This window comes from Phodopus roborovskii, unplaced genomic scaffold, assembly GCF_943737965.1.
Source record: "Phodopus roborovskii unplaced genomic scaffold, PHOROB, whole genome shotgun sequence".
Classification (NCBI taxonomy): domain Eukaryota; kingdom Metazoa; phylum Chordata; class Mammalia; order Rodentia; family Cricetidae; genus Phodopus; species Phodopus roborovskii.
In genome coordinates this window covers 286,675-313,686 of record NW_026126517.1, presented here as the reverse complement: position 1 = coordinate 313,686, position 27,012 = coordinate 286,675, and the positions used below count along the sequence as shown (strand labels likewise).

General features: G+C 43.0%; 3 protein-coding genes across 5 annotated transcripts in view; 1 reads left to right on the top strand and 2 right to left on the bottom strand.

Moving 5' to 3' along the window:
- The first annotated feature begins 445 nt into the window (after nt 1-445).
- Nucleotides 446-5,215, top strand: Fbxl12 (F-box and leucine rich repeat protein 12). Of its 3 annotated transcripts, none has more exons than XM_051196737.1 (3): nt 446-716; nt 2,610-2,682; nt 3,824-5,215. In XM_051196737.1, exon 3 carries the CDS (start codon nt 3,824-3,826, stop codon nt 4,643-4,645), a length of 822 nt encoding a protein of 273 aa, XP_051052694.1. In that variant the 5' UTR covers nt 446-716; nt 2,610-2,682; the 3' UTR covers nt 4,646-5,215. The 3 variants fall into 3 exon arrangements, with proteins under 3 accessions (XP_051052694.1, XP_051052695.1, XP_051052693.1); XM_051196736.1 differs by lacking the exon at nt 446-716 and adding an exon at nt 2,305-2,502; XM_051196738.1 differs by lacking the exon at nt 2,610-2,682.
- An 11,641-nt stretch (nt 5,216-16,856) lies between these two features.
- LOC127231425 (zinc finger protein 426-like) overlaps nt 16,857-27,012 on the bottom strand; it is a 29,466-nt gene continuing 19,310 nt past the window's right edge. Inside the window, exons 4-6 of the mRNA XM_051196963.1 lie at nt 25,858-25,935; nt 24,888-24,940; nt 16,857-17,265 (exon numbers count right to left, since the gene is read on the bottom strand). Coding sequence (XP_051052920.1) covers nt 24,918-24,940; nt 25,858-25,935 — 101 coding nt within the window. The 3' untranslated portion in view covers nt 16,857-17,265; nt 24,888-24,917. The remainder of the gene's footprint in view (nt 17,266-24,887; nt 24,941-25,857; nt 25,936-27,012) is intronic.
- LOC127231296 (zinc finger protein 383-like) lies at nt 20,540-21,447 on the bottom strand. The gene is given in 2 exon segments (XM_051196819.1): nt 20,540-21,099; nt 21,171-21,447. Coding segments are annotated over 2 exon segments (837 nt in total).

Genomic DNA, 27,012 nt, shown 5'->3' with positions numbered 1-27,012 from the left:
TTATCGACGACACAACTTATAGCTCGAACGCTGAGCCTTTACCCGATTTAGGGCTAGTAGCAGGAAGCGGAAGTGATATAACGGAAACATCCGCCCTTAGGTGCTTCCGGATTCCGGGCTTTCAAAGACGCTATTCTGTGGCGCAGTTTTGTTAAGCAAGACTGGGTAAGAAGACTGTGAGGTTAAGTGACGATCCTAGTGGATTTACAGCTGACGTTAGGCGCGTTGTTGGAGATCCCTTTGTTGTGGAAGAGACCCAAAGGAACTGCCCTTCCCAAGCCAAACAAACCTCCTACCGCAGAATCCCGGCTTCCGAGGGACAGAACTGGAGTCATACGGGTCCCCTGGCTGTCGGGCTTTCCGTTTTCATTCAAAGCTCAGTCTTGGACCCTGTGCTTGCCTTTATTCTCTGACCGAAGTGACTGTTTCTGAGACACTAGGGGTGTAGACTGCAGTTGATGAAAGCTAAGCCGGATCCTGGACGGGAGGCCATGTTGCACACCACCCCATGTGTCGGTGTCCTGCCTGCGAAGATGTTGAGAACAGCATATTGGAAAAAATTCGTTTTCGTTTTCTTTTTTAATCTTCAAGGAACACCTTGTTACAGATTACAGAATCGCGAGAACTGATGGGGAATGAATCACTCCCTAAATTCAACCAGTTTCCACCTCTACTAAACGACTGATTCCTTCTTAGCAGACAGTACTCTCAGTAAGGTAAGTGTGTGTGTGTGTGTGTGTGTGTGTATTTATATTTCTTTTTTCTTTTTAAAAGTAGCTTAATTTTTTTGAGATGAGGTTTCAGTATATAGACCAAGCTGATCTCGAATTTGTGATACTCCTGTCCACCCTCGGATGCTGATATTATGTAGGCCTGTGTATTAGAAGCTATCCTGGTCTGTATAGCGAGTTCCAGGACAGAGCTTTGTAGAGAGACTATTTCAAAAAGAAAAGGAAAAATCTATCAGGGCCTTGTGCTTATACCACTTATACAAAATTTATCCTTATGAGTAGGCAGCAAAAAGCATTACTTTTTCTTTTTATTGCTGCTTGTGGCCACGCCTCCCTGGCTCCCTCTGCCTCGCCCCAGTTACACCTTTTAGTCTGGAATGAAACACGACCTTAGTGTTTTGATCTGTTCCATCCTCTCCCAGTGCCTCGTTTCCATTCGGAAAATACTTCCCAGGCTTAATAAGCATACATACCAGAAAAATAGGGTTTCTTCCTTTTCTTACTTTTTTTTTCCTTTCTTCCATGTTGGGGGTCGAACCTAGGGACTTATAGCTTGTTAGCCAAAGGCTATCCCACAGAGCTGCATACCCAACTCCTTGCTTAGCTCTCGTTTCTGCCTCCAGCGATGTTTTAGGGTTCCGTTCCTGCTCTTAACCATACCTCCAGCCCTTACCAAGTCCCCCAACTCTTCCCTTTGACACCCACTCATTCCAAACTTGACTCCCCCCTTATATCGGACCTTGTTCCTCCTAAGCTAGTTTTTACAAGTTTGGTTGTCGGGTTCTTAACACACCTCTGAGCCCCTTCAAGTCATGGTTTCTGGGCTTGCTGCTCTCAGCTTTCCCTTACCCAAGTCACGCCTTCAGGGCATATGGTCTGGTCCCAGCCTGGTCTCTGGCTTGGCCACATCCCTAAATTTCTTCTAGCTCAAGTACGTACAGCCTCTGTGCACGCCACTAGTCCCTTGGCGATGCCCTCTTCCTACTGAAGGCACGCCTTCCTGTTGTGGCTGACAACCTCCAATCTGCTCCTCTGATCCTGGCTACACCCCTCCACTCAGGCGCGTTTTTTCAAAATGCCACGCCCCAAACATCTCCCCTGTCCCGTCTCTCAATCACGTCTTCGTCCCTGTCTCCTTTCCTCTTCCCACTTCCCCAGAGCGGCTTGAGTCTGGCCGGAACCTAGTCTACAAGCCTGTGCACGCCACGTCTCCTGCCTCTGACCACGCCCTGAGCCCCTCCCTGCCGGAGCCACGCCTTCGTGGTTGCTCCCTGGCTCCCTTTGGATTTGCCGCTATACTTAGCTCCACCTCCTGGCCACGCCTCCGGGACGCTCGCTCTCGCCACGCCTTCTGGGTTCGCTGTTAGCCTTCTACCCCAGCCCTGGCCGCGCCCTGTGCTCCCTCCTCACTCAAGCCACACCTTCTGGGTTTGCCTATCCTCAGTTCCACCCGCTGGCCAAGTCAGTCAGGCCTAGTCAGACTCCAGTCCCGGCCTCCTACCGGCGGAGAAGCTGGGTGGGTCCAGTCTCGGGGCCTCAGCCACTTCCCTACGGAAGGAAGTAGAGCTTCTTGATAGGCCTCCGAAAGTCGCGCCGGTTTGGCCAGTCCGGCCACCTAAGCGCCCTCAGGGGAGCGAGCGCAGGCCTCGCCGCCACCGGAAACGGAAGCGTGGGAGAGCAGGACCATGGCGACGCTGTTTGACCTCCCGGACTTGGTGCTCTTGGAAATCTTCTCATACCTCCCCGTCCGGGACCGGATCCGCATCTCCAGGTGCGGCCCCGCTCCTCGGGGGAAAGAGCCGGGCAGGGGCTCGGCAGGAGATGCGGATCCGGTCCCACCGGGCCGGGGTCGTTCTAACGACCGGTCCACTCCTCCAGGGTCTGTCACCGCTGGAAGAGGCTAGTAGACGACCGGTGGTTGTGGCGACATGTCGACCTGACGCTCTACACGGTATGAGGCACGCGGGACCCGCGGGCGGTGCTTGGAGAACCCTGGGACAGAATGGGGTTTGTTTTGTTTTCTAGTGTTTGTTTGCTCATTTATTTATTTACTTGAGGCTTATGCTTTTTTCTAGATTTTTTTTTAAATTTTTCTTTGGGGGGGGGGGGAAGAAGAGGTTGTTTTGAACAGGGTCTCTAGCCCAGACTGGCTTCCAGATTCCTAGGAAGCTGAGGATGACCTCGAACTTCTGATGCACCTCGACTTTCTAAATACTGGGATTACCAGCATGGGTGCCCATGACTGGTTTCTGTGATGCTGGGAATGGAATTTAGGCTTCCTGAATGCTAGGAAAGCACTCTACCTACTGAGCCATGTACTTCTTCTCACTACAACTTCCCTCCAACTCCTGAATGCTAAGATTACAGGTGTAGACCACATTGTCTGGCCCAGAAAGTGTTTTTTTTTTTTTTTTTTCCCACTCATGTCAGGGTTTCTCTGTAGCCCTGGCTGTCCTGGAACTTTCTTGCTTTATCGTCCTGCCTCTGCCTCTGCCTCTAAAGGCAGAGTTTGGACCACCATGGCCAGCTGGTTTGGTTTGGTTTGGTTTTGAAGTGAGTGCATGCTTGGAATTTCCTGCATGTCTATCCTGACACTGGTGTTTACATCCTCTTCCTCCTTAGCAACCCTCAGACCTCATACAAGAAATGGGTATTAAAAAGAGTTCTTGCCGGCTGGAGAGATGGTGCAGATGTTAAAGGCTAGGATCACAACCAAAAATATAAAAAGAGTTCTTGCTTGACCCTGGTGAAGCTCTGGGCTCCATCCCTAACACTGAGAAAAAAGTACCTGTTTACCTAGTATATGTAGGCCTTGTTTGTGTTTGAGACAGGATCTTCCACTGAACTTTGAGTGACTAGACAGGCTAGCCTGAACTGTGGATCCTCCTGCCTCAACCTTCCCTGTGTGCTGGCTGGGTTTAAGAGCATGAGTCTTGATACCCCGCAAAAGAAACTGCCTTGCTTTAGGTAGAAGAGCCGAATCCTAGAGGGACACCAGAACCCAGGTCCCAAGCATGTTCTGTCATCAGCTAGGTGGATCCTCTGGCGCCCCCCCCCTCTCACCCAGTCACCCCAATCTCTGGCTCTTACAGATGCGTCCAAAAGTCATGTGGCACCTTCTGCGCCGGTACATGGCGTCCCGGCTCCACTCGCTTCGCATGGGCGGCTACCTGTTCTCTGGCTCTCAGGCCCCACAGCTGTCCCCTGCCTTGATGCGGGCCCTGGGCCAGAAGTGCCCCAACCTGAAGCGCCTGTGCCTGCATGTAGCTGACCTGAGCATGGTGCCTATCACCAGCCTGCCCAGCACGCTGAGGACCCTGGAGCTGCACAGCTGTGAGATCTCAATGATCTGGCTGCAGAAGGAGCAGGACCCTACAGTGCTGCCACTGCTGGAATGCATCGTGCTGGACCGAGTGCCGGCCTTCCGTGATGAGCACCTGCAGGGCCTTACCCGCTTCCGGGCCCTGCGCTCACTGGTGCTGGGTGGCACCTACCGAGTCACCGAGACCGGGCTGGATGCCAGCCTGCAGGAGCTCAGTTACCTGCAGAGGCTGGAGGTGCTGGGCTGTACCCTGTCAGCTGATAGCACTCTGCTAGCCATCAGCCGCCACCTCCGAGATGTGCGTAAGATTCGGCTGACCGTTGGGGGCCTCTCAGCCCAAGGCCTGGTCTTCCTGGAGGGAATGCCTGCCCTGGAGAGTTTATGCTTCCAGGGTCCCCTCATCACCCCAGAAATGCCCACACCTGCTCAGATTGTGGCCTCCTGCCTCACCATGCCTAAGCTCAGAGTGCTTGAGGTGCAAGGGCTGGGCTGGGAGGGCCAGGAGGCAGAAAAGGTCCTATGCAGGGGCCTGCCCCACTGCATGGTTATTGTCAGGGCCTGTCCCAAAGAATCCATGGATTGGTGGATGTGAAGGCACCACCCATCCATCCCTGGGACCTATCCTAGCTTTCAAAAGTTAACCTTCTAAGCAGGAAACAAGGTCACAAGGAAAAGAAGCTAGGACCCTGAGGCCTGCAGAGCTGGGGTTGTCTGTCATCTTGATGACCTCAGCCTTGTCACCCAGCCTCTGGGAGGCCCAGTTTACACATTTAGAAATAGGCATCATAGCTACCTCATGATTCATTTGCATATACCCCCTCTCTTTTTTTCCCAGTACCTGGGGATCAAACCCACAGCCTTAGGTTATGTTAGGCCAGCACTGCTGTGCTCCTGAGCTATCCTGGGGCTCTAGAAAGTCTTAATCTCTAATAGACCCCAGAAGACCACTATAGAGGGGTCCTTTTCAGTATACAGATGGACAGGGATCAGGGCTCTGTGGTCTGCCTGATTGTCTGCCTATATGCTTGGGAGACAAGCTGTTGAATTGTCCTAGTATTCTAAAAAGTTCTCAATTGTATTTTCTGTATTTTGTATCCTGCCTTTTTCAAGTTTTCTACAGCATATGGTATTTTACTATTAAAGATTAATGATTTTTTTCAAAGCATATTCCATTTATTTAACAAGGGTTGCTCCTCCCCAGCACTTACTATTCATTTATCTACATTTTTTATTATAATTATTTTGTGTTTATGTGTGTGTGTGCTATAGTACACATGTGAAGGCCAGAGGACACTTGTGGGAGTCAGTTTTTTCCTTCATTCTTGTAGGTCATATACCGTTGAGCCATATTACCAGGCTATTTTTAGTCAGGAACTCCTAATTTCAACTCCTAATTCTGCCTTCTCTTCCCAAGTGCTAGGATTTTACGTGTTTATGGGATGCTGAGGATGGAACCTAGGGCCTTGAGCGTGCTAGGCAATGCTGTATCCACAGAGCCACATTACCAGCCCTTTCTGGGCACCTAGATACTGGGCTGCACAGTAAACAAAGGGAAGACCTTGCAGCTGCAAGTGTAGATGGTAGGGTTCTAAGGAAGCAAACACATTTATGAGCCAGAGATGGCACAGACCTGTCCAGTATTCAGGAAGCTAAGGCTAGTTTGAGGTCAGCTTGGGCTACAGCAGAATGAGACCCAGTCTCCAAAATGAAAACACATTCTTGGGTTCATTTCAGAGCCTCTCAGGTGGTGAGCCAGGGTTGTGTCATGGGATGCAGATACCTGGTAGGGAGTGGGCCTCAGAAGTCTGAGAGGCGAAGAGACACAAGATGTGAGGACCGCTACGGGATGACAGGAAAGGCCAAGACTGAGATTGGGTCCTAGGGTGTGGATCAGTGGCACAGCCCTTCCCTAGAATTGTAAGTCTCTGTCCTCAGTACTAAAGACCAAAATGGCTCAGTGGGTGGAAGATGCCTTCTGCCAAGACTGTAACCTGAGTTTGATCCCTATGGTGAATAGAGAACTGACACCTGCAAATTGCCCTCTGACCTCCACATATGCTATGGCATGAGTAGATAACCTGCATTTGCACGTGAGCACACGCGCGTGCACACACACACACACTTACCTACAAAAAGACCCTGAGATAGGAAATGAATTGGGCATTTCCAGAGACAAGAACATTTCTGTCAATAGGGGAGAAAGATGGAACCTGTCATGTCACAGAGATGGGGGCAGGGCCTGTTGGTGGGGCTCAGTGTGTACTAGTGCCTCTTCCTGTTTTTGGAGTTGGAACAGCTTCATCATGCAGGTGCCAACTGCATGATGATACTGAGCGTATAACTCTGATCTGACTTGGGGGTTAATGCACATCTGTGGTCTTACCACCTGCTGTGGGTGGAGCCCAGAGGGTGGAGAGCTGAATTGGAGGCATTCACTTATTCCAAGCTCACACATCAGAGGGGAGCTGGTTTCTTGCCTTAGAATACAGTCTTCATGTGGGCCTTCAAAGAGATTCAGAGGTGACCCATTCACATGGGATTTGGTATTTTTTATTTCTGCCACTTGGAACTTTATCTATTGAAGCTCTAAACCCAGAGGTAACTACATTAGAAGATAAGAGTTTGGGAGGAGCTGGGTATTGGGTACCAGCACTTGAGAGGCAGAGGCAGGTGGATCTCTGTAAATTTGAGGCTAACCTGATCTACAGAGCGAGTTCCAGGACAACCTCCAAAGCAATACAGAGAAACCCTGTCAAAAAAAGTTTGGGAGGAAATAAGGGCAAAAGGTCAAGTCCTTCATGAATAAGATTAGTATCCCTATCAGATATTTCTCAGAGGGACTAGGGAGCTATCAAGGTGTGTAAGAGCACTTGCACAAGCATGAGGTCCTGAGTTCAAATTCCCCACCACCCACAGAGAAAGCCTGTTTCAGTGAGATACCTGGTCAGTTACAAGGGAACAAGGCAGAAAGTGACAGCAGCATATCTTAGCATGTGCACATGTGTGCAACCTTTTGCATCATTAGAAATTGCTCCTTAGATTCTCTGAGGACATAAAGGAAAGGCCTGTGACCTGTGAAGGCCTCAGCAGACACCACACCTATTGCTTGATCTTGAACTTTCAGGCTTCCACATTTGTAACCAATACCTTTCTGGATTGGTTGGAGAGAGGTGGGGTGGTATGTGAATGCAGTCATGTGTGTGGCAGTCAGGCCACTTTGAGAAGTCATTTTATCCTTCCACTGTTGATTCCTGGGTTCAAAGAAAGCCAGGTGGTCAAGCTTGTGGTACAAGCATCTTTACCCACTGACTCTCTTAGTTTAATTTTTTGAGACAAGGTCTCCCTATGCAACCCTGACTGTCATGGAACTCTCTATGTGGATGAAACTGGTCTTGAATTTGTTTCCCTGCATCTGCTTCCCCTGTGCTAGGATTAAAGGTGTGTGCTACCATGCCTAGCCAATATTTTTTTTTTTTAATTGCCAAAGTGTATGTGCACACACTTTGAAGTTGTCCTAGGTGGCTAGAAGAAGGCATTGTATCTCCTGGAACTGGAGTTCAGGTGCTTATAAGATGACTGATGTGGGTGCTGGGAACTGCACTTAGGTCTCCTGGGAGAGCAGCATTTCTTTGGGAGAACCATCTCTCCAGGCCAACAAACAAAATATGAGTGGATAGTGCACCAAGGCCCTGAGTAGACCTCAACGTTTTTTGTTGTTTTTTTTTTTTTTTTTTTTCTTAAAAATTATCTTTGGCTGGGTAGTGGTGGTGTACACCTTTAATCCCATCAGTCAGGGGGCAGAATCTCCAAAGTTTAAAGCCAGTCCAGAGCTACACAGAGAAACCCTGTCTTGAAAAACAACAAAAAACTCTCTCTCACACACACAATACGTTCACATATATGTATCATAAGGACTTGGAGGTCAGAGGACAGCTTATATGTGCCTGCACTCGGGCATCAGTCTTGGTGACAGGCACCTTTACCCACTGAGCCACCATCTAGGCCTGTGTTCAGCATTTTTAGTTTCCTAGAAAGCTCTTTGCAGTCCTGTCACTCCTCCAACTTCACACTTGACTACTTTCTATTCTGCTTGACTTGCTCAAACCCAGACACTGATTTCAAAGGCCAAGTCATTTCTTGACTCAAGGTCTTGAAATTTGTATTTCTTTCTTGCTGTACACATTCAGGCTTTCTTAACTTTTTTGGTATTTTGCTGAGGATGAAGTGGAGGGGCCAGCAGCTGTGGGGTGGTGTCTAGAGACATAGCTCTAAGCTACTGCCAGCAACAGTCTAAGGAGTTCTTTTTTTGTCTTTGTTTTTTGAAACAGGATTTCTCTGTGTAGCCCTGGCTGTCCTGGAACTCTCTCTGTAGACCAGGCTGGCCTCAAACTCACAGAGATCCACCTGTCTCTGCCTCCCTAGTGCTGGGATCAAAGGCATGCACCACCATTGCCTGGCCCAAGGAGTTCTTTTAAGAGACCTTTACTCCAGGAAGTCATTGTGATGGCTATTCTTGGTTATCAACAAGATTACATTTATAATTACTAAAATCCAAAAATAGAGGGCATATCTGTGAGGGATTTTTGTTTAATTTGAAGTAGGAAGTGTAGTGAGGTAGTCCTTCTGTAGCACTGACCACGCCCATTGGGGGGTGGAGCGATGGGCGGAGAGGACCTGAGGAAGGACTTCGGAGGGGGCCAGGAAGGCGCTCTCTCTTGCTGGCGTGACTCGGACAGGAGAGGATCGGGTTGAATTTCCTGGTATTCATTTGTCTAGGTTGTAAGTTATTTCTCCCTGAATAAACATCTATTCGGCCTATTTGTTTATCCTGATCCTTATTTACCGCAATAAGGAAGATGTATTTTTTTAAAAGATTTATTTTATGTATATGAGTGACTTGACTTCAGGCACACCACAAGATGGTTGTGAGCCACTATATGGTTGCTGGGAATTGAACTCAGAACCTCTGGAAGAACAGCCACTGCTCTTGATCACTGAGCCATTTCACCAGCCCAGGAAGATGTATTTTTAATCTAGTTTTTTTTTTTTAGGTAGGAAGACACACCTTTAATTCAGATCTTTTGAGCCTAGAAAAGACACCTTTAATCTAGATCTGGAGGCAGGAAGACACACCTCCTGAAGACTAAATAAGGACATGGAAGAAGGAAGCTTTTCCTCTTTGCCTGCTTGCCCTGGGCTTCCTAGAACATTAAAGTCTACTTTTTCAGGATCCCAGCATCTACTGAAGACCAGCTGAGACACCCAGCCTTATGAGGCTGAGCAACTACTAGATTCTTGGATTTTCCATTCATAGCTAGCCATTGTTGGATTAGCTGAACTGAAGCCTGTAAATCTTTTTTTGTTTGTTTGTTTGTTTTGTTTTGTTTTGTTTTGAGACAGGGTTTCTCTGTGGTTTTGGAGGCTGTCTTGGTACTAGCTCTTGCAGAACAAGCTGGTCTCAAACTCACAAAGATCCACCTGCTTCTGCCTCCTGAGTGCTGGGATTAATGGTGTGTGCCATCACCACCCAGCTGTAAATCATGCTAATAAATTCCATACACACACACACACACACACACACACACACACACACACACACATATATATATATATATATATATATTCATTCTGTAAATTGTTACTCTAGATAACTCTAGCTAATGCAGATTTTGGTACCAGAATTTGTTTTAGAGCAACAGAAATATAAGGATGAAGTTTTTAAATATCTAGGATAAGCTTTTCAATTTTTCAACACCCATGGTTACTGAAGCTTCTCCTGGGAACTGGGAGAGTACTGATAGCCCATGGTGTGAACTATATTACAAACTTAAGGAGTTAAATGCATCTGACTATCTTGTGCACAGCAATGGATTTGGTGACTCTGTATATGAAACTTTCAACAGTTTGAGGAAAAATAAGGAAAATGATTCTGGTCAATTGATCTTAGTGTCTCTGGATAAAGTAACAAATGGTAGCTCCATAATAAATTAACCAACTTCTAGCATCTCAGAATATGGTGAAGAACAACAATGAATTTAGTGATAAAATTCATCTGCTCCATATTTGCATAAATAGTCTAAAGGTTTTCTAATTGTGCCCTGGAAGAGAGTCTTCTTTCTAGCAGCCACAGAGTTCAAGTTGTGGAGAATAAAACTGAAGCCCTCATTATAAGGTTGGCTGAATTACAGCAAAAATTAAAGTCCCAGCCTAGGCGGGTATCAGCAGTTAAAGTAAGGCCATTAACTGATAAAGAATGGAATCCTGTAACTTGGGATGAATTTGTGTGGAGGACCTTATTGAAGTTGAGAACTTTGAACTCTCAGATTCTCAAGGGTTTATCTCACCCACATATCTCAAGGGTTTATTTCACCAGAAGTAGTAGTCATTCTACCCCTTGAAATACTGCCTTTTCACCTCTTACTGAGGAAACCAATTCTTCATTGTCTGCTAAACCTGCAGTGACTTTCTCTGAAGGAAGTGCCAGGCAAGACAATACTGATGTCCCTCAAGGCTCACCAATAGTTGCCTCCAGACCTATAACCAGACTTAAAGGTAAGCAGGCTCCTAGAGGGGAGGTAGAAAGAATACTCCCAGAGGAGGTGTGCTACACTACTAAAGAGCTTAGTGAGTTTGCTAATTCATTCAGTAGAAGTCTGGGAAATATGTGTAGGAATGGATTTTAAAGGTGTGAGGTAATGGTGGAAGAAACAGAAAACTGGATCATGCTGAGGATATTGATGGCTCTCTGAGTGGAAATTCTAGGTTTAATACACACACACACACACACACACACACACAGAGTTCTTTTGTTTTTGTTTGTTTTGTTTTTCAAGACAGGGTCTCACTATGTAGTCCTGGTTTTCTTAGAACTCTCTGTATAGACCAGGCTGGCCTTGAACTCAAGATATGCTTGCCTCTGCTGGGATTAAAGACATATACCACCACCACCACCACCCAACTAGATTCTAGGTTTAATATGGAAGTTCACAGTTTAAAAAGGCATCAAAAGTTTGTATAAATGGTGGCTAAAGCATTTGTCAAAAGCTGGCCTACCTAAAAAGAGATGGAGATGCCTGATGGCTTGGTATTGATGAAGGGACTTTTAAGGTTCAGGCAATGGCAATGCTGGAGTGGATTCACTGTGTAAAACCTAATCCTCTACAATGAGAAGGCCCAGAAAACATGCCCTTCACTAATCCTGTAGGACATAAAATGGTAAGAGGGTCACCAGCATGTTTGAAGAGCTTTATTGTCATCCTTTTACTTGTGCCAGGCCTTAAGATTGGAGATATTGCTGCTCAGTTGGATGAAATAAATGCAATGGGTTTAATTGGGCCCCAAAGTAGCAATGCTTAATTTTCAAAGGCAAGGTAATTGTAGTTATAATGATCAACACAGACTAAGTAATGTCCATAATGGTCTAACCCGTAATGCTCAAGCAAAGGGAATTCTATGGTGGCATGACTTGTTTGGACCTTTGATACTGGCTAATCAGTCATGATGTTCCCAGGCATGAAACAAACAAGAAGCCTACTGAATTCTTGTTTGATCGGTATAAGCAGAAAAATTCTCAAACATATGAAAGAAAGGACACATAGGATCATGGCAAAAGAGAACCTTGGCCCATGAATCAGTTTCCCAACATTGCAGACTCAGAACTATAGTCAGACATACTTTTGGACCACCAGCTTCTGAATAATGACATGGAGACCTTTTATTAATTATGAAAGTTTGACCTTAGCTCAGGCTTGCTTCCAACTAGTTCTTAAAACTTAAATTAACCTCTCTATATTAATCTGTGTTCTGCCATATGGCTCATTACCCTCCTTAGTACCATATATCTAACTTCTTCCGTGTCTGGATGGCAAACCTCCTGCCTCACAATGTTTTTCAGAGTTCCCATCTCTGTCCGTAAGTTCTGCCTATCCTTTCCTGCCTTGCTGTTTAGCTCTTTATTAAACCAATCAGAAGGTGCCTTAGGCAGGTGAGATAAAACTGTACAAAAAGATTGTCCTAGCACAAAACCCCTTGAATAAAGGGATGACCAGGTTCCTCTGAGGAAGGACCTTGATAAAACACATAAAAGCTTTAGTCTTAGCCTTTTTCCAGTCCTTCTCCAGAGAGAACAATGGCCTTTTACACTGGGAGAAAGGAAACAATCAGATTTTCCAGAGTTTATTGGATTACAGATTCTGAATTAATGGTGATTCCAGGAGATCCTAAGAAATATTGTGGCCCTTCAGTTAAAGTAAGAGTTTATGGACATCAGGAGATTAGTGAAGTTTTGGTTGAAATCTCACTCAGGGTAGGTCCAGTGGCTATTCTCCAAGTCCCAGAATGTATAATTAGGATAGATACACTTAGAAGTTGACAGAATTCTCACATTGGTTCCCTGACTGTAGAGTGAGGGCTATAATGGTTGGAAAGGCTAAGCAGAAAATAGTAAACCAGAAACAGTATTGTATCCCTGGAAGAACTGCAGAAATTAGAGACACCATCAAGGACTTGAAAGATGCAGCAGGGGTAGTAGTTCCCATCACATCTCCCTTTAACTCTCCTATCTGGCCAGTGCAGAAGACAGTTGGATTATGGAGAATGACAGTTGACTATTGAAAATTCAATCAGGTAGTGACTCTGAGCTGCTGTACTACGTGTGGTATACTTACTTGAGCAGATTAACACATCTCCTAGCACATGATATGCAGTTATTGATCTAGCAATTTTTTTCCGTTACCTGTTCATAAAGACTATCAGAAGCACTTGAGCAGATTACACATCTCCTAGTGCATGATATGCAGCTATTGATTTTTTTTCTCTGTTACCTGTTCATAAAGACCATCAGAAGCAAATTGCTTTCAGTTGGCAAGGCCAGCAGTATATGTCTTAGTTAGGGTTTCTATTGCTGTGAAGAGACATTATGACCATGACAACTCTTATAAAGAAAACATTTAATTGGGGTGGCTCGCTTATAGCCTCAGAGGTTAATCCATTATCACATTGGGGATCATGATGGCATGCAGGTAGATGTGCTGGAAATCAGAGTACTATATCTGGAAGGCAACAGGAAGTCGACTGACTGTCACACTGAGGAAAATTTGAAAAGAGAGAGAGAGAGACCTTAAAGCCTGCCTCTGCAATGAAATACTTACTCCAAGAAGACCATACCTCCTAATCACATAATTTTCTTTCAAACCACCACAGTATACCTTTACAGTTTTACCTCAAGGATATATTAACTCTCCAGCCCTGTGCCATCATTAGAAGAGATCTTGTTCATTTGTCTCTTCCACAAAATATCACATTTGTGCACTATATTGATGACATTATGCTAATTGGGCCAAGCGAGCAGGAAGTAGTTCACCACTGTGTAATCATTGGTAACACTATACATATAGGAGGATGGGAAAATTAATCCAACCAAAATTAAATGGCCTTCTACCTCAGTGAAATTCTTAGGAATCCAGTGATGTGAGGCATGCAGAGATATTCCTTCTAAGGTGAGAGATAAATAATTGCACTTGGCTCCTACCATCGAGAAAGAAAGGCAATATTTGAATTCTTGAGATAGCACATCCTTCACTTGAATGTGCTACTCTGGTCCATATACCAACCCTACTTTATGTGGGGTCTGGAATAGGAGAAGTGCTCTTCAACAGGTCTAGGCTGCTCTACCACTTGGACCTTATGATCCCAGGAGACTCAATGGTACTTGAGGTGTTAGTGGCAGCTAGGGAAGATATCTGTATCCTTTGGCAGGTCCCCTAGGTGAATCACAGAAGAGACCTTTGGGATTATGGAACAAGGCTCTACCATGATCTACAGACAACTATTCTCTCTCTAAAAGACAGCTCTTGGCCTGCTATTGGGACTTAATGGAAACTGAACATATGGTAATGGGCCACCAAGATACTATGAAACATGAGCAGCCCATTATGAGCTGGGTGTTATCTAACCCACCAAATAAGAAAGTAGGATGAGCACAGCCACAATCTATTATCAAGTGGTATATACATGATCAGGCCCAGGCAGGTCCTGAAGGCATAAATAAGCAAGTTACATGAAGAAGTTGCTCAAATATCTATGGTTTCTACTCCCATTACAATGCCATCTGCTACCAAGTATGTACCTATAGCCTCATGGGGTGTTCCCTATGACTGGCTGACTGAAGAAGAGAAGACCAGGGCCATGTTTACTGATGGTTCTGTGTATTATTCAGGCATCACCCAGAAATGAAGTTATAGCATCATAACCTCTTTCTGTGACAGCCCTGGAAAAGATAATAGCGAAGGGAAATCTTCACAGTTCACAGATCTTCAGGCATGGTCATACATTTTTGTTTGGAAGGAGAAATGACCAGATGTGTAATTGTTTACTGATTCATGGGATGTAGCAAATGGATTGGCTGGATGATCAGGGACTTGGAAAAAGCAGGATAGGAAAATTGGTGAGAAAGACATCTGGGGAAGAATATGTAGATAGATCTATCCCAATGGTTGAAGGAAGTGAAGTTACTTGTGTCCCATGTAAATGCTCATCCAAAGGTGACTTCAACTGAGGAAGCATTCAATCATCAAGTAGGTAGGATGACCCATCCTGTGGAATACATCCTTTTCTCCTAGCTATTCCTGTCATTGATGAATAGGTCCATGAACAAAGTGGCCATGGGGACAGAGATGGGGCTTATACATAGGTTGAACAACATAGACTTCACTCACCAAGGCTGAGCTGGCTACAACTGCTGCTGAGTGCTAGATCTGCCAACAGTAGAGACCAGCACTGAGTCCCAGATATGGCTCCATTTCCTGGGGTGACTAGCCAGCCACCTGGTGCCAGGTTGGCTACATTGGAACACTTCCTTCATGGAAAGGATAACACTTTGTCCTTACTGAAGTAGATAGTTATTCTGGTGTGGATTGGTTTTCCTGCATGTTATACTTCTGTCAAAATTACCTGTGGACTTACAGAATGCCATATCCACAGAATGCTATCATGGTATTCCACACAGTATTACTTCTGACAAAGGAACTCATTTTTCAGTCAGCAAAGTGCAACAGTGGGCCCACGCCCATGGAATCCACTGGTCTTATCTTATTATCCTGGAGCATCTGCCTTCATAGAAATAGCCTCCCCCTTCCCTTTGGTATTTTAAGACATGGTTTCTCTGTGTTTAAGAGCCCTAGTTGTCCTGGAACCCACTCTAGACTAGGCTGGCCTCAAACTCTCAGAGATCCACCTGGCCCTGTCTCTCAAGTGCTGGGATTAAAGGTGTGCACCACCAGGATCTCAGTTTTTCTTTAGTTCCCCTCCCCCATTCCCCAGCCCCACAAGTTTCTTCAAAAGGCTATTCCAAAGCTGGTAGTGACACAATTACAACAATTAGGTGACTGCAGCCTGGAGGGCTAGAGCAGGGTTTTCCAGAAGGTGGCATATGTTTTTAATCAGCATCCAATACATGAAATGGTGTCTCCCATAGCCAAGATTCATGGGCTCACTATCACCCCTAATGACACACTGGGAAAACATTTGCTTCCTGTTCCCACAAGTTGAAGTTCTGCTGGCCTAGAAGTTTTGGTTCCAGAGGGGTAGGACTCCTGCCAGGAGCCATAATAAATAGTCCATTGAACTGGAAGCTCAGACTTCTCTTGCCCACTTTGTTTTCTGATGCCCTTAAGCCAACAGGCTAAGATAGGAATAACCATGTTAGGAGGGGTGATTGATCCAGATTACAACAAGGAAATTGGGTTGCTTCTTCACAATGAAGGTAAGAAAGGTTATGTCTCAAGTGCAAGTGATCCTTTAGGGAAGTGTTATGATCTTTAATAAAGTTAGTTTCTCATGTTGTGCTGACCCCCAACCATAAAATTATTTTTGTTGCTACTTCATAACTGTAATTCTGCTAGTGTTATGAATCATAATGTAAATATCTGGTACGTGGGGTAACTGATATGCAACCTCTGTAAAAAGGTCATTTGACCCCCAAAGGGGTCGAGACCCACAGGTTGAGAATCCCTGCTTCAGGGTGTCTCTTGGTGCTGTCATGTCCTGTTATTAAAGTCCATGGAAAACTACAACAGCCCAGTCCATGCAGGATGACAAAGGGCACAGACCCTTCAGGGATGAAGGTATGGGTCATTCCTTGAGGGAAGAGCCAAGACTTGCTGAGGTGCTTGCTGAGAGTGGAGGAAATCCAGAATGGGAGGCAGAGGAAGGCAGAAATACCAAATAAAGCCCCATGACCAGTTTCAGAAATGAGAATTAAAATTGACATTTGTGTTTCTGTTATATTTTCTTAAGAATGTGTTTGTACAGATACTTGTTTTATTTCCTTTCTCTTTATCATGTACTGTAACATCAATTAAGAGAGCTATCACTGGTTACTATATTTGAGATACTAAAAGAGTATCTCTTCAGGGACATTGCCACCTATTCTAAATTTATAATGTGTTTGTGGTTGTATGAGGTTCTATCATGTTTAGATAAGCAACCTAGTTGTTTGCATTTATAATTTAATTATTAATTCAGTTAACAGATTGAATCAGTATGGTGCTACACATTTGTAATCCCAACACTTATGAGATAAGGCAGGAGGATTACAAATTTGAGATCAGTCTGGCTTACACAGGAAGACCCTGCTTATGTGGGAAAAAACCAAAAAAACCAGAACAAAACAAAACTGATCTGCTGATTTATGGTGTCAGTGTCACCATTAAAAACAACACATGGATTAAAGAGCAAACTCATACCTGCACAAGAACTATTCCATAACATACTCCTCACTACAAATTAAAAATATAGTGCACAGGTCTCTTCCATTTGGGGTTTATTGATGAGCTTGTATTAGATCACTGCTACTCTGGCTAGAATATGAGCCACAGAAAGAGCCATTGGGTAGCAAAGCCCTAATGATGGCCTTATAGGACAAAACCCAAAGCTGTTCAAGCATCAGAAATACACAAATTTGGATCACTAAGACTGAAACCTGCTAGTGCTGACCTTGGCATCCACACCCATGGGCCACATCCAGGAATTGCTAGAGATGGTTTGCAACACAGCAAAGCATGTCAGCTATGTTCATTGTGATTAAATTCCAAGTGTCTGTTTCCACGCGGTATAGTAACAGAAGGACAAATCCCAAAGAAGGCTTATCATCAGTCTCATTGTTGCTCAACTCAGCAGTGCAATCTTACTGTGTGGTCAGTCTGTGAAGTAGATCTAAAGAAAAAAAAAAAAAGAAAAGAAAATTCAGGATTCTCACTGTTCTTACACTGCATGATGTAACAGGAATTTCCATTCTCAGTGTAAGATTTCTCTATGATTGTGAAAAAGGTATTTCCCATTACTAGCTATTCACCATTCTTTCTTCAACTTACCTCTTTTTGTCCTTTCACTTTTTATCTACAAAAAATAGCTATGAAAGTATTACGTATGTACGTATGTACATACGTACATGTGTGTGCTGCTGGTTATCAAACCTAGGGCCTCATGCATACCAGGCAAGCATTCTGCTACTAAGCTATATCTCCAGCCCTCCAAAAGATATTTGAACATTAAGATCTGGGCATAGTTGGGCATGGTGGTACATATCTTTAATTCCAGCATTCAGGAGGACAAGGCAAGTAGATCTGCATGAGTTGGAGGCCAGTAATGTCTACATAGGGAGTTTTAGGCCAGCCAGGGCAACATGGTGAGTCTGTCTATATAAAATAAAATAAATAAAAAAGGTGTGCATGGTGGCTCATGCCTATAATCCCAACACTTGAGAAGCTGAAACTGAACTTTTGTGACAAGCTTGAGGTTAGCATGGGCTGCACGCTAAGTTTCAGATAACTTGGCATACAGAGCAAGACACTATCTCACCCCTCATTCCCCAAATAACTCTATTAAACCTCAAACCTGGCTGTTAGCTACTGCAGGTGAATCATGGCAACTGGAGAATATATATGCAGGACACACAGAAAAGACATTGCTAAAATTGCCAAAACAAGATGGAACAGTCCTTCAAAATTCCTGCTTCACAGAAAAGTCTGTCAGATATTCTAGGCCTGTAGGCTGAAGATGCATGTTCCAATGTTGCAGAGGGACCTTGGATGATTGTCTAGGGAGCCAGATGCCTTGTCATTTCATAATTTTGGAAGTTGCTCGCTCTGAACTTCCTGTTTACTCAGGTAAAATTGTATCCTTTGGGGGGTCTTTGATGGAAGTGAAGACTAGATAGTTATAGTTTTTCTTAGTTATGCCAGAAGATAAATTAGGTACAAAACTTTGGACTCCTCAAGAGAGAATAGATATGAAGTACTTTGTCTAAACTTGCCAAATACAAATGAACTGGACATTGTAAATATAATTCTTTTTTGTTGTTGGTATTTCAAGACTGGATTTGAGTAACAGCCCTATCTGTCCTGTAACTAGCTCTGTAGACCAGGTTGGCCTCAAACTCACAGAGATCTGCCTACCTCTGCCTCCCAAGTGCTGTGATTAAAGGTGTGTGCCACTACCGCCCAGCATAAATGTAATTCTTACTTGATAATTCTTACTGTATATAATTTCATTTGTTAAAGTTAATGCCTTTCCTTTCTATTTAGACAACACCTGATAAATGTTCATACTGTATATAATTTTAATGTGTATATTCAAGTTAAAACTGTTCCTTTTAGACAAAAAGGTGGATATTTGTGAAATAATTTTTTTGTGTACTGTGAAGATGTGTCATTGATTGGTTTAATAAAAATCTGAATAGACAATAGCTAGGAAGATTTTGAGGACACAGAGGATGCTAGGAAGGGTGGAGTTGCCAGGAAACTTGTAAGAAGCATGACATATACGAGACGAGGTAACAAGCTATGAGCCATGTGGCAGCATGTAAATAGGAATGGGTTAATTTAAGGTATAAGAGCTAATTAGAAACGAGTCTAAACTATTGGTTGAGCTTTCACAATTAATAATAAGTCTCTGTGTGGTTATTTAGGAGCTGATGGGACAGAGAAAGACTTGATACATACATACATACACACATACATATATATGCTACTGAAATAGGATTTGAGGGTATGGGTACATGCTTAGTATATATGAAGTCCTAGTTTAATCCCAGACAACAGATATATCAGTTAATATTCTGGAAGTTTACTTTTTTCATGGAGCAATCTGGAAGGCACAGTGATTTAGTGGAAAGTGTAGTGGAAAGTTCAGAAACAATTAGGGGAGAATCACAAATGTTTAAAATAAATGAACGTCTAACTGAAAAGAGGCTGAGTATGTGGCTGGTAAAGTGATTATGATGCCCAAAGTCCTGGTTTCATTCACCAGCAATGAATAAAAACTGGGTGTGGTGGTACATACTTGTCATCACAACACTCAGGAGGTGGATATAGAAAGATCAAGGAGTTCAAGGCAATCCTCTGTTACACAGCGTTTGAGTTCAACTTGGTCTGCTTCAAACAGCAACAAAAATCAGAAGATCCTATCTCTGTCATCATATATTTCAAGATGTGGTCATAATTCTCATATATCTGCACCCATTTTCTCTTGGTTATACATTGTCATGATTATTAAAAGCTTAAGGGCAATATGTAGAAATCTTTGAGTGTAAGTTCCTTACCTTCACCATCTCTATTGTGAGATCACAAGTGAGTAAAGAACTTAGCAGAATACCTTTTTCACATTATGTATAATAGGTTCTCCAGTGCAAAATCTTAAGTCTTTCAGAAGTTCACAAGAAGAAAGGCTTTCATATTTGTGACATTATATGGCTTCAGGGTGAGCTCACATATTAGTGCACTTTGATGACATTTTATTGGCTGTGATGTTTCTTAAACTCATGGACATCTTGAGAACAAGAGATTTCATGTCTTTCAAGTAAGCTGGTCTGCAAGCTAACCCATATTTCTTATATTAATAAGGCGTCTCACCAGTGTAAGTTCCATTATGACTACGATGTGAATTCTCTAAGGACTTTCAACATTCATCCCATTCAAAGGGTTTCTTCAGACTTATTTATTAAATGTTCAGTTAGTTGATAAAACTTATTGAAGTTTTTTCCACACTCTTGGCACTTAGAGGAAAGCTCTCTATCATGGATTTGTGCATGGTGATAGAGGTTTGAGGATGTTGTGAAGGTTTTCCCACATTCCTTGTAGGGCTTTTCACCCATATGAGTTCTTACATGTTCAGCTAGGTTAGAAGAAACAGTGAATTCTTTTCCACAGTACCTACATTTATAGGGTTTATCCCAGCGTGAATTTGGATGTGCAAGAGGAATTTCCAAAGAGTTTCCCACATACTTTACATTCAAAGGACTTTTCCCCAGTGTGAGTTTTTTCATGGTCAGTCAGCAGGTAACACCTTTTGTATGCTTTCCCACATTCCTTACATTCATAGGGTTTCTCTCCTGTGTGAGTCCTCTTATGGACAATCAGACTTGAGGATTTAGGCTTTCTCACATTCCTTACATTCATAGGGCCTCTCTCTAGTATGTGTTCTTATATGTTCAGATAAACTTGAACAGTGAAGTCTTTTCCACAGTACTTACATTTATAAGGTCTGATTCCAGTGTGAAGATGAATGTGTTTAATACGGCATGCAGAACTTCTAAAAATTTTTCCATATACTTTGTAATTAAAGGTTTCTCCACCATATGAGTTTTTAAGTGTTCATTCAATGTATAACATCTTTTATAAGATTTTCCACATTCCCTACATTTGTAAGGTTTCTCTGCACTGTGAGTTCTTACATGTTTCTGTAGATAGGAGTTAGTGTGGAAAGCTTTCCCACAATTATCACATTTATAGGGTTTCTCTCCAATATGTGTTCTTAGATGTTTATGAAGGTAAGAAGATGCATGGAAGGCTTTCCCATATTCCTTACATTGATAGGGGGGTTTCTCTCCAGTATTAATTCTTAAATGTTCAGTCATGTTTGAAGAAATAAAGAAGGATCTCCCACACAACTTACATATATAGGGCTTTTGTCCAGCATGTGTTTGTATATGTATAGGAAGTCCTGAGTGCTTAGTAAAGGCTTTCCCACATTCTTTACACTTAACATGGTCTCTCTCCAGTATGAATTCTGAAATGTTTAATTAGACTTGAAGAAGTTGTGAAGGATTTCTTACATTTTACATTCATAAAGTTTTTCCGCAGTGTGGGTTCGCATGTGACTATTAAGATTTGAAGAATACCCAAAGATTTTCCTACAAACCTTACATTCATAGGACTTCTCCCCAGTATGGATTCACATGTGACTATTAAGATTTGAAGAATAGCCAAACACTTTCCCACAAACCTTACAGTCATAGGCTTTTATGATATATTTTTGAATAGGCAGAGCTCTACTTGTGGAACCTGTAAAATCTCCTGCAAATTGAGTCAATTCACAGAATTTTTCCCCATTATACATTCTCATATGTGCCTTAAAATATCACTGATTAAGGAAGTATATGCTTATCCTGCAAGCCTGTTCTCTGGCGAGTAACATTTGGGGTTACACTAAAGTCTCCTGCATACTGATTTAACACAGAAAGTTCCTGGCTCATAGATGTTTCCTTATGCAGATTGAGAAATTGCTTTCCACACTGATTAGAGTCACAGGCATTTGAATTTTCAGTTTTTATATGCCTTTTAAAATATGAATGTTCTCTGAAGATATCTTTATGTTGTATACAATCCCAGAGTTCCCAAGCACTGTGTCTTCCTTCCTGTTGATGAAAGAATGAATATAACCAATGGATTGTTCAAAATTAAGGGTCTCAACCCTTATGAAGACAGAAATATTATTAGATGCTTAACATTCTTATCACATTTATACAATTTCTGCTGTTTTTTTCCCATTTGAATGAAGGGACCCTAATGGGAGAATCATCTATAATCTGTTCTAACTTTGAAATGATTCATGTATGCCTCCATAAAATTCTCTAAAGACTCTCAAAGCAGAGTTACGTATGTGGGGAATGCATATTTGTGGAAATTCTTGAAGCCCAAACTTTTAAGCATGGATTGGGGTACCCCAAATTCATCATATTATGAGTATCCATCAAAGACAGAGATCTCTTACAAAAGAGATTGTCATTTCTTTTTTTTTTTTTTTTTTGAGAAAAGGTTTCTCTGTGTTAACAGCTCTGGCTGTCCTGGAACTAGCTCTACAGACCAGGCTGGCCTCAAACTCACAGAGATCTGCCTGCCTCTGCCTCCCAAGTGCTGGGATTAAAGATATGTGTCACCACTGCCCCCCCTTTCTAATGTATGTTTCTATTTTGCACTAACTTTCTACAGATGAATTCCCAATTCTTTCACAGACTTTTAAGAGAGTTCTGTAAATTAATTTTAGAGGTCACCCACATTGTTGCATCTCCTCTGTATAAGTGAATAATGATTAAAGTACATTATTTATAGCTAGCATTGCAATGTACTTAAAACCCAGCATTTAGAAGATGAAAATAGGAGGAACAGGAGTTGCTGTCCTTAGCAACATAACAACTCTGAGGATAGGGACTACATGAGATCCTATCTTTTTTTTAAAATGCATCATTAGAGTATTATGATTTTTATTGTTTTCATGACATTTTTTTTTAGGATATACTGCTTTATAGCTCTTTTTATATTTTTTATAACCAATAATTAAATTTTATTTTATGTACATTGGTGTAAGGGTATCAGATCCCTTGGAACTGGAACTATAGACAGTTGTAGGCTGCTACATATGTGCTAGGATTTGAACCTGGGTCTTCTGGAAGAACAGCCAGTGCCCTTAACTGCTGAGCCATCTCACAGCCACATTTTCATGACATTCTTAAAGTTGCTATGTGGTTTCTAATCGAGCTGAAGGAACAATAGTACTAGATCAGCTTAAATGTTTAAAAAAAATGTTAAGCATGTTATAAAATTGTTTTAAAGGGCTTAGCATGTAAAATGCTTGCTACACAAGCCTGACAATTGATGACTGATACCCCCAAACCAGATACAGTAGCATGCATCTGTTATTTCAGCACTATTACTCTGAGATGGAAGGCAGAAACAGGAGAATTGGCCAGAAGCTTATGCAGTAGCAAACATAAGAGAGACACAGTCTCAACATGGTTGAAGGGCAGAACTAACTCTTGAAAGCTCTCTTGACTTCCATAAGAGGGGCATGACATAAACTTCGCTGGCACATGTATACACACGTGTACACACACACACACACACACACACACACACACGACATACTTACAGCTTACCTGGGCAGCACAATAGGGGTGACCCTGTTGGCATAGGTGAACCAGCCCTGGGGCACGAGAGTGGGAGAGCTGACCCCACATCTCGTCTGGCATGTGGTGGCCTGGGTGAGGGAAAGATTCCTTCCCCATCCCATCACCACCTGTGGCAGGCAGGAGAGCTCGCCTCAGGGACATTAAAACCAGAGAGCTTGTCCTGCCCCTCACCAGCTGCAGCACTCAGAAAAGTGGGCCCTGCATCTCATTTGGGCAACACAGTAGGGCTGATCCTGGTAGTGTGGATGCAAGTGAGCATGCCTCCAAGGTCATGAGAGCAAGAGAATCAGCCCCACCTCTTGCTGACTGCTGCACTGGATGACTAGCCCAGGTGGTGAGAATGAAGGAGAGCAGGCAGGCTGACTAACTCATCCCAGAACCACCCAGGCCCAGAACCAGGGCGTGAGTTGGGCTACCCCAATGTCCACCCCATCTATGAACTGCAGGAGCTCATGAAGATGCCGGTCCTACAGACCCAAAGCTATACAGTCTCCATGACACAGGGCAACAACAGAATATCCAAGAGGAGTCCTAGTGAGGGACTATGTTTAAACACCAGTTTCTATAGTGTAGCAGAAGCCAGAGGCCTTGCTCCAGATCAATGACTCATTGCAATGTACATTTGCAAGTAAAGATGCATGGACCAAAGGGTACACTCTGTGACTCACTGTGGATATTACAGCTTGTACAACAAGATTTTTTTCTCTTTTAAATTGTATTTTTGGGGGGAGGGGGAGGTTGCAAGGGCAAAGGGCAGATACAAAAGTATGGGAAGATGAATGGGATCAGGACACATGATGTGAAACCCACAAAGAATCAGCAAAAGTTTTTAAAACTTCAGTGTCTAGTTACACATGGAGAAATGTGTACTTGTGGGAACCTTGAAGGATTTGGTTTTATGATGAATTTGACTGTTGTAGACATTATTTTAAGGTGTGCCACTTTTGTTTATGCGGTGGAACATCTGTTTGATGATGTAAAGATGTGCTGCTTTTGTTTATGCTACATTTGTTTAACTCTGTGAAGCTGTGAGTCTTTGCCTGTCTGAAACACCTGGTTGGTCTAATAAAGAGCTGAATGGCCAATAGTGAGGCAGGAGAAAGGATAGGTGGGGCTGGCAGGCAGAGAGAATAAATAGGAGAAGAAATCTGGAAAGTTGGAGGAAGGAGCAAGAGGGAACAAGGACAGGAGTGGGTCAGGGGCCAGCCACCCAGAGAGCAACAGAGTAAGAGTGAAAGAAAGATATGCAGAAGTAAGAAAATGTAAAAGCCCCGAGGCAAAAGTTAGATGGGATAATTTAAGAAAAGCAAGAAGCCAAGCTAAGGCTGGGTGATTATAATTATGAATAAGCCTCCATAGATTTACTTGGGAGCTGGGTGGAAGGCCCCCAAAACACCAAGAACAAAGTACAAAAGAGCCAGAAAAGTAATAAACAACAGCTACATTTGACACTGTTACAGTGAGCACTTCTGGTTTAAAATGCTGCTCCCTTACCTACACAATCTTGAGTGAATGCTACTTATTTTCCATCAGTGGACTTTTTAGTTTTTTCAGAGTGTGGGAACTAACAAATATCCTTGATCAATCTTACCATTTGCACCACATTGGAAGTTTGTTCCCTTCAAGGGTCTTGCATTTCCCATTCTAAAAAATGACATAAAAACAAAACAAAATCAAGATTTAGAAATGAGAGGTATATTGCAAGAGTAGAAAGTGACAAATCTTGCCCAGTGTGGTGAATAGTATCAGGAGGTTTAGGCAGAATGCCTGAGTTTAAGACTAGTTTAAGACTACAATGTGAGACCCCACTAAAATATATAAATAAAAATGCAAAAAAAGAAACTAAAGTTTGACCATTTTAATTAGGTTAAAGCTTGGCAAGCATAAAAATGTGAGTCATAGTTTTAGACAGTTTATTACAATTTTTTTTTCTCCCCAAGTCAGGGTCTCCCTGTGTAGCTGTGGCTGTCCTGGAACTCACTCTTTAGACAAGACTGGCCTCAAACCCAAGATATTCATCTGCCTTTGCCTTCTGAGTGCTGGGATTAAAGGTGTGCACCACCACTGCCCAACTACAAAATTTTAAAATGAAAACTGATGGTAAAAAAAGAACATTATCAGGGATAATGGTAAGGAAAGATCTCAACACAGCATAGGGCAAAATTATAAAAAAGAAACACAACAGGTATTTTGTGGGATCACAGAAAAAGTCTGAGCAAAGTATAAGAAATCCAGAATTGCTTCTGACATCAACTGTATCTTTGAAAGCTTCATTATAAGACTAAAGATATAGCTCAGTAGTAAGAGTGTTTGCCTAAGGAAGCTCAGGGTATAATGCCTAATACTGAAAAAAAAGAAAAAGTTTCATTATAGCTGGGTGTGGTGGTACACACCAACAATTCTAGTACCCAGAAGGTAAAGGTGGGAATGTTGTAGGGGCCAGCCTGGGTTACACAAGGAGCCCCTGCATCAAAGCGGAGAAAACAAAAAACAAAAAACTTTATACTATTTCCAGATTTAAGGAACTTCTTGATCACAACTGTTTTCCCATGAATACTCACCCTGGAAATCTTCTCTTTGCACTGTCTGTAAATCTTCCTCTAACCAGGATATCAGACTGGGTTTGATCATCTCACATCCTACACATAGGGGAAAAATGTATCATTGGAAGCGATTCATACTTAACACAAAGAAAATGATAATTTTTAGGGCCCTCCCTCCCTTCCTTTGTGTGTGTATGTGAGTGTGTGAACATGAGCCCAGAGTTAATGACAGGTGTTTTCTTTGGTTACTGTCCACCTTTTACACTGAGGCAGGGTTCATCAGCTCCGGGCAGCCTACCTTGCCAGCTTTCCAGGAGGATCTGCTGTTTCCTGAGAATCACAGGCAGCCACTGTGCCTGCCTATTTTTCACATGGGTTTTGGGGTGAAACTATGGCACTTTATCATCGAGCCACCTCCATAGCCCTGCAGCCTGTTTTCTAAGACTTGGGGTTCACTGATTATGACTAGGCTGGCTACCCAGTGAGCCCCCAAGATCCTTCTGCACCCAAGCATTAGGATTACAAGTGAATGCCAACATATCTTTTTTTTTTTTTTTGAGACAGGGTCTCACTATGGAGCTTTGGCTGGCCTAGAACTCAATTTGTAGATCAGAATGGCCTCACAAAGATCTTATCCCAAGTGCTGGGATTAAAGGCATGAATCACTACACCTTCCTGGCTCTACAATTTTTTGAAACACACACACACACACACACACACACACACACACACACACACACACACACTGTACTGGTGTGCAGTCTTTAATAACAGCACTAGGGAGGTAGAGGCAAGAGGATCTCTGTGAGTTTGAGGTCAACCTGGTCTACACAGAGTTTCAGGACAGCCAGAGCTACATAGTAAGACACCTTGTTTCAAAGAAAAATTATTAAAGTTTATATGCTAGGAGTTAGGGGTGTAGTGCAGTGGTAAAGCACTTGCCTAGGTATATTCTGCAGATCTGTAAAAACAAACACCCCTCTACAAACAAAGAATATGTGACGAGTGAAAGGGGTAAACTAAACTCAGGCTCCACTTATAATAATTCACACTGGGGAGGAATTGTATAAATGTGACAAAGCCTTAAGTTCCCATTTCAACTCTTATTATTCATACTAGAGAGAAATAAAGGGACTACACCCTCACTCAGCTCCCTGCTTTAGCAGCCATGAC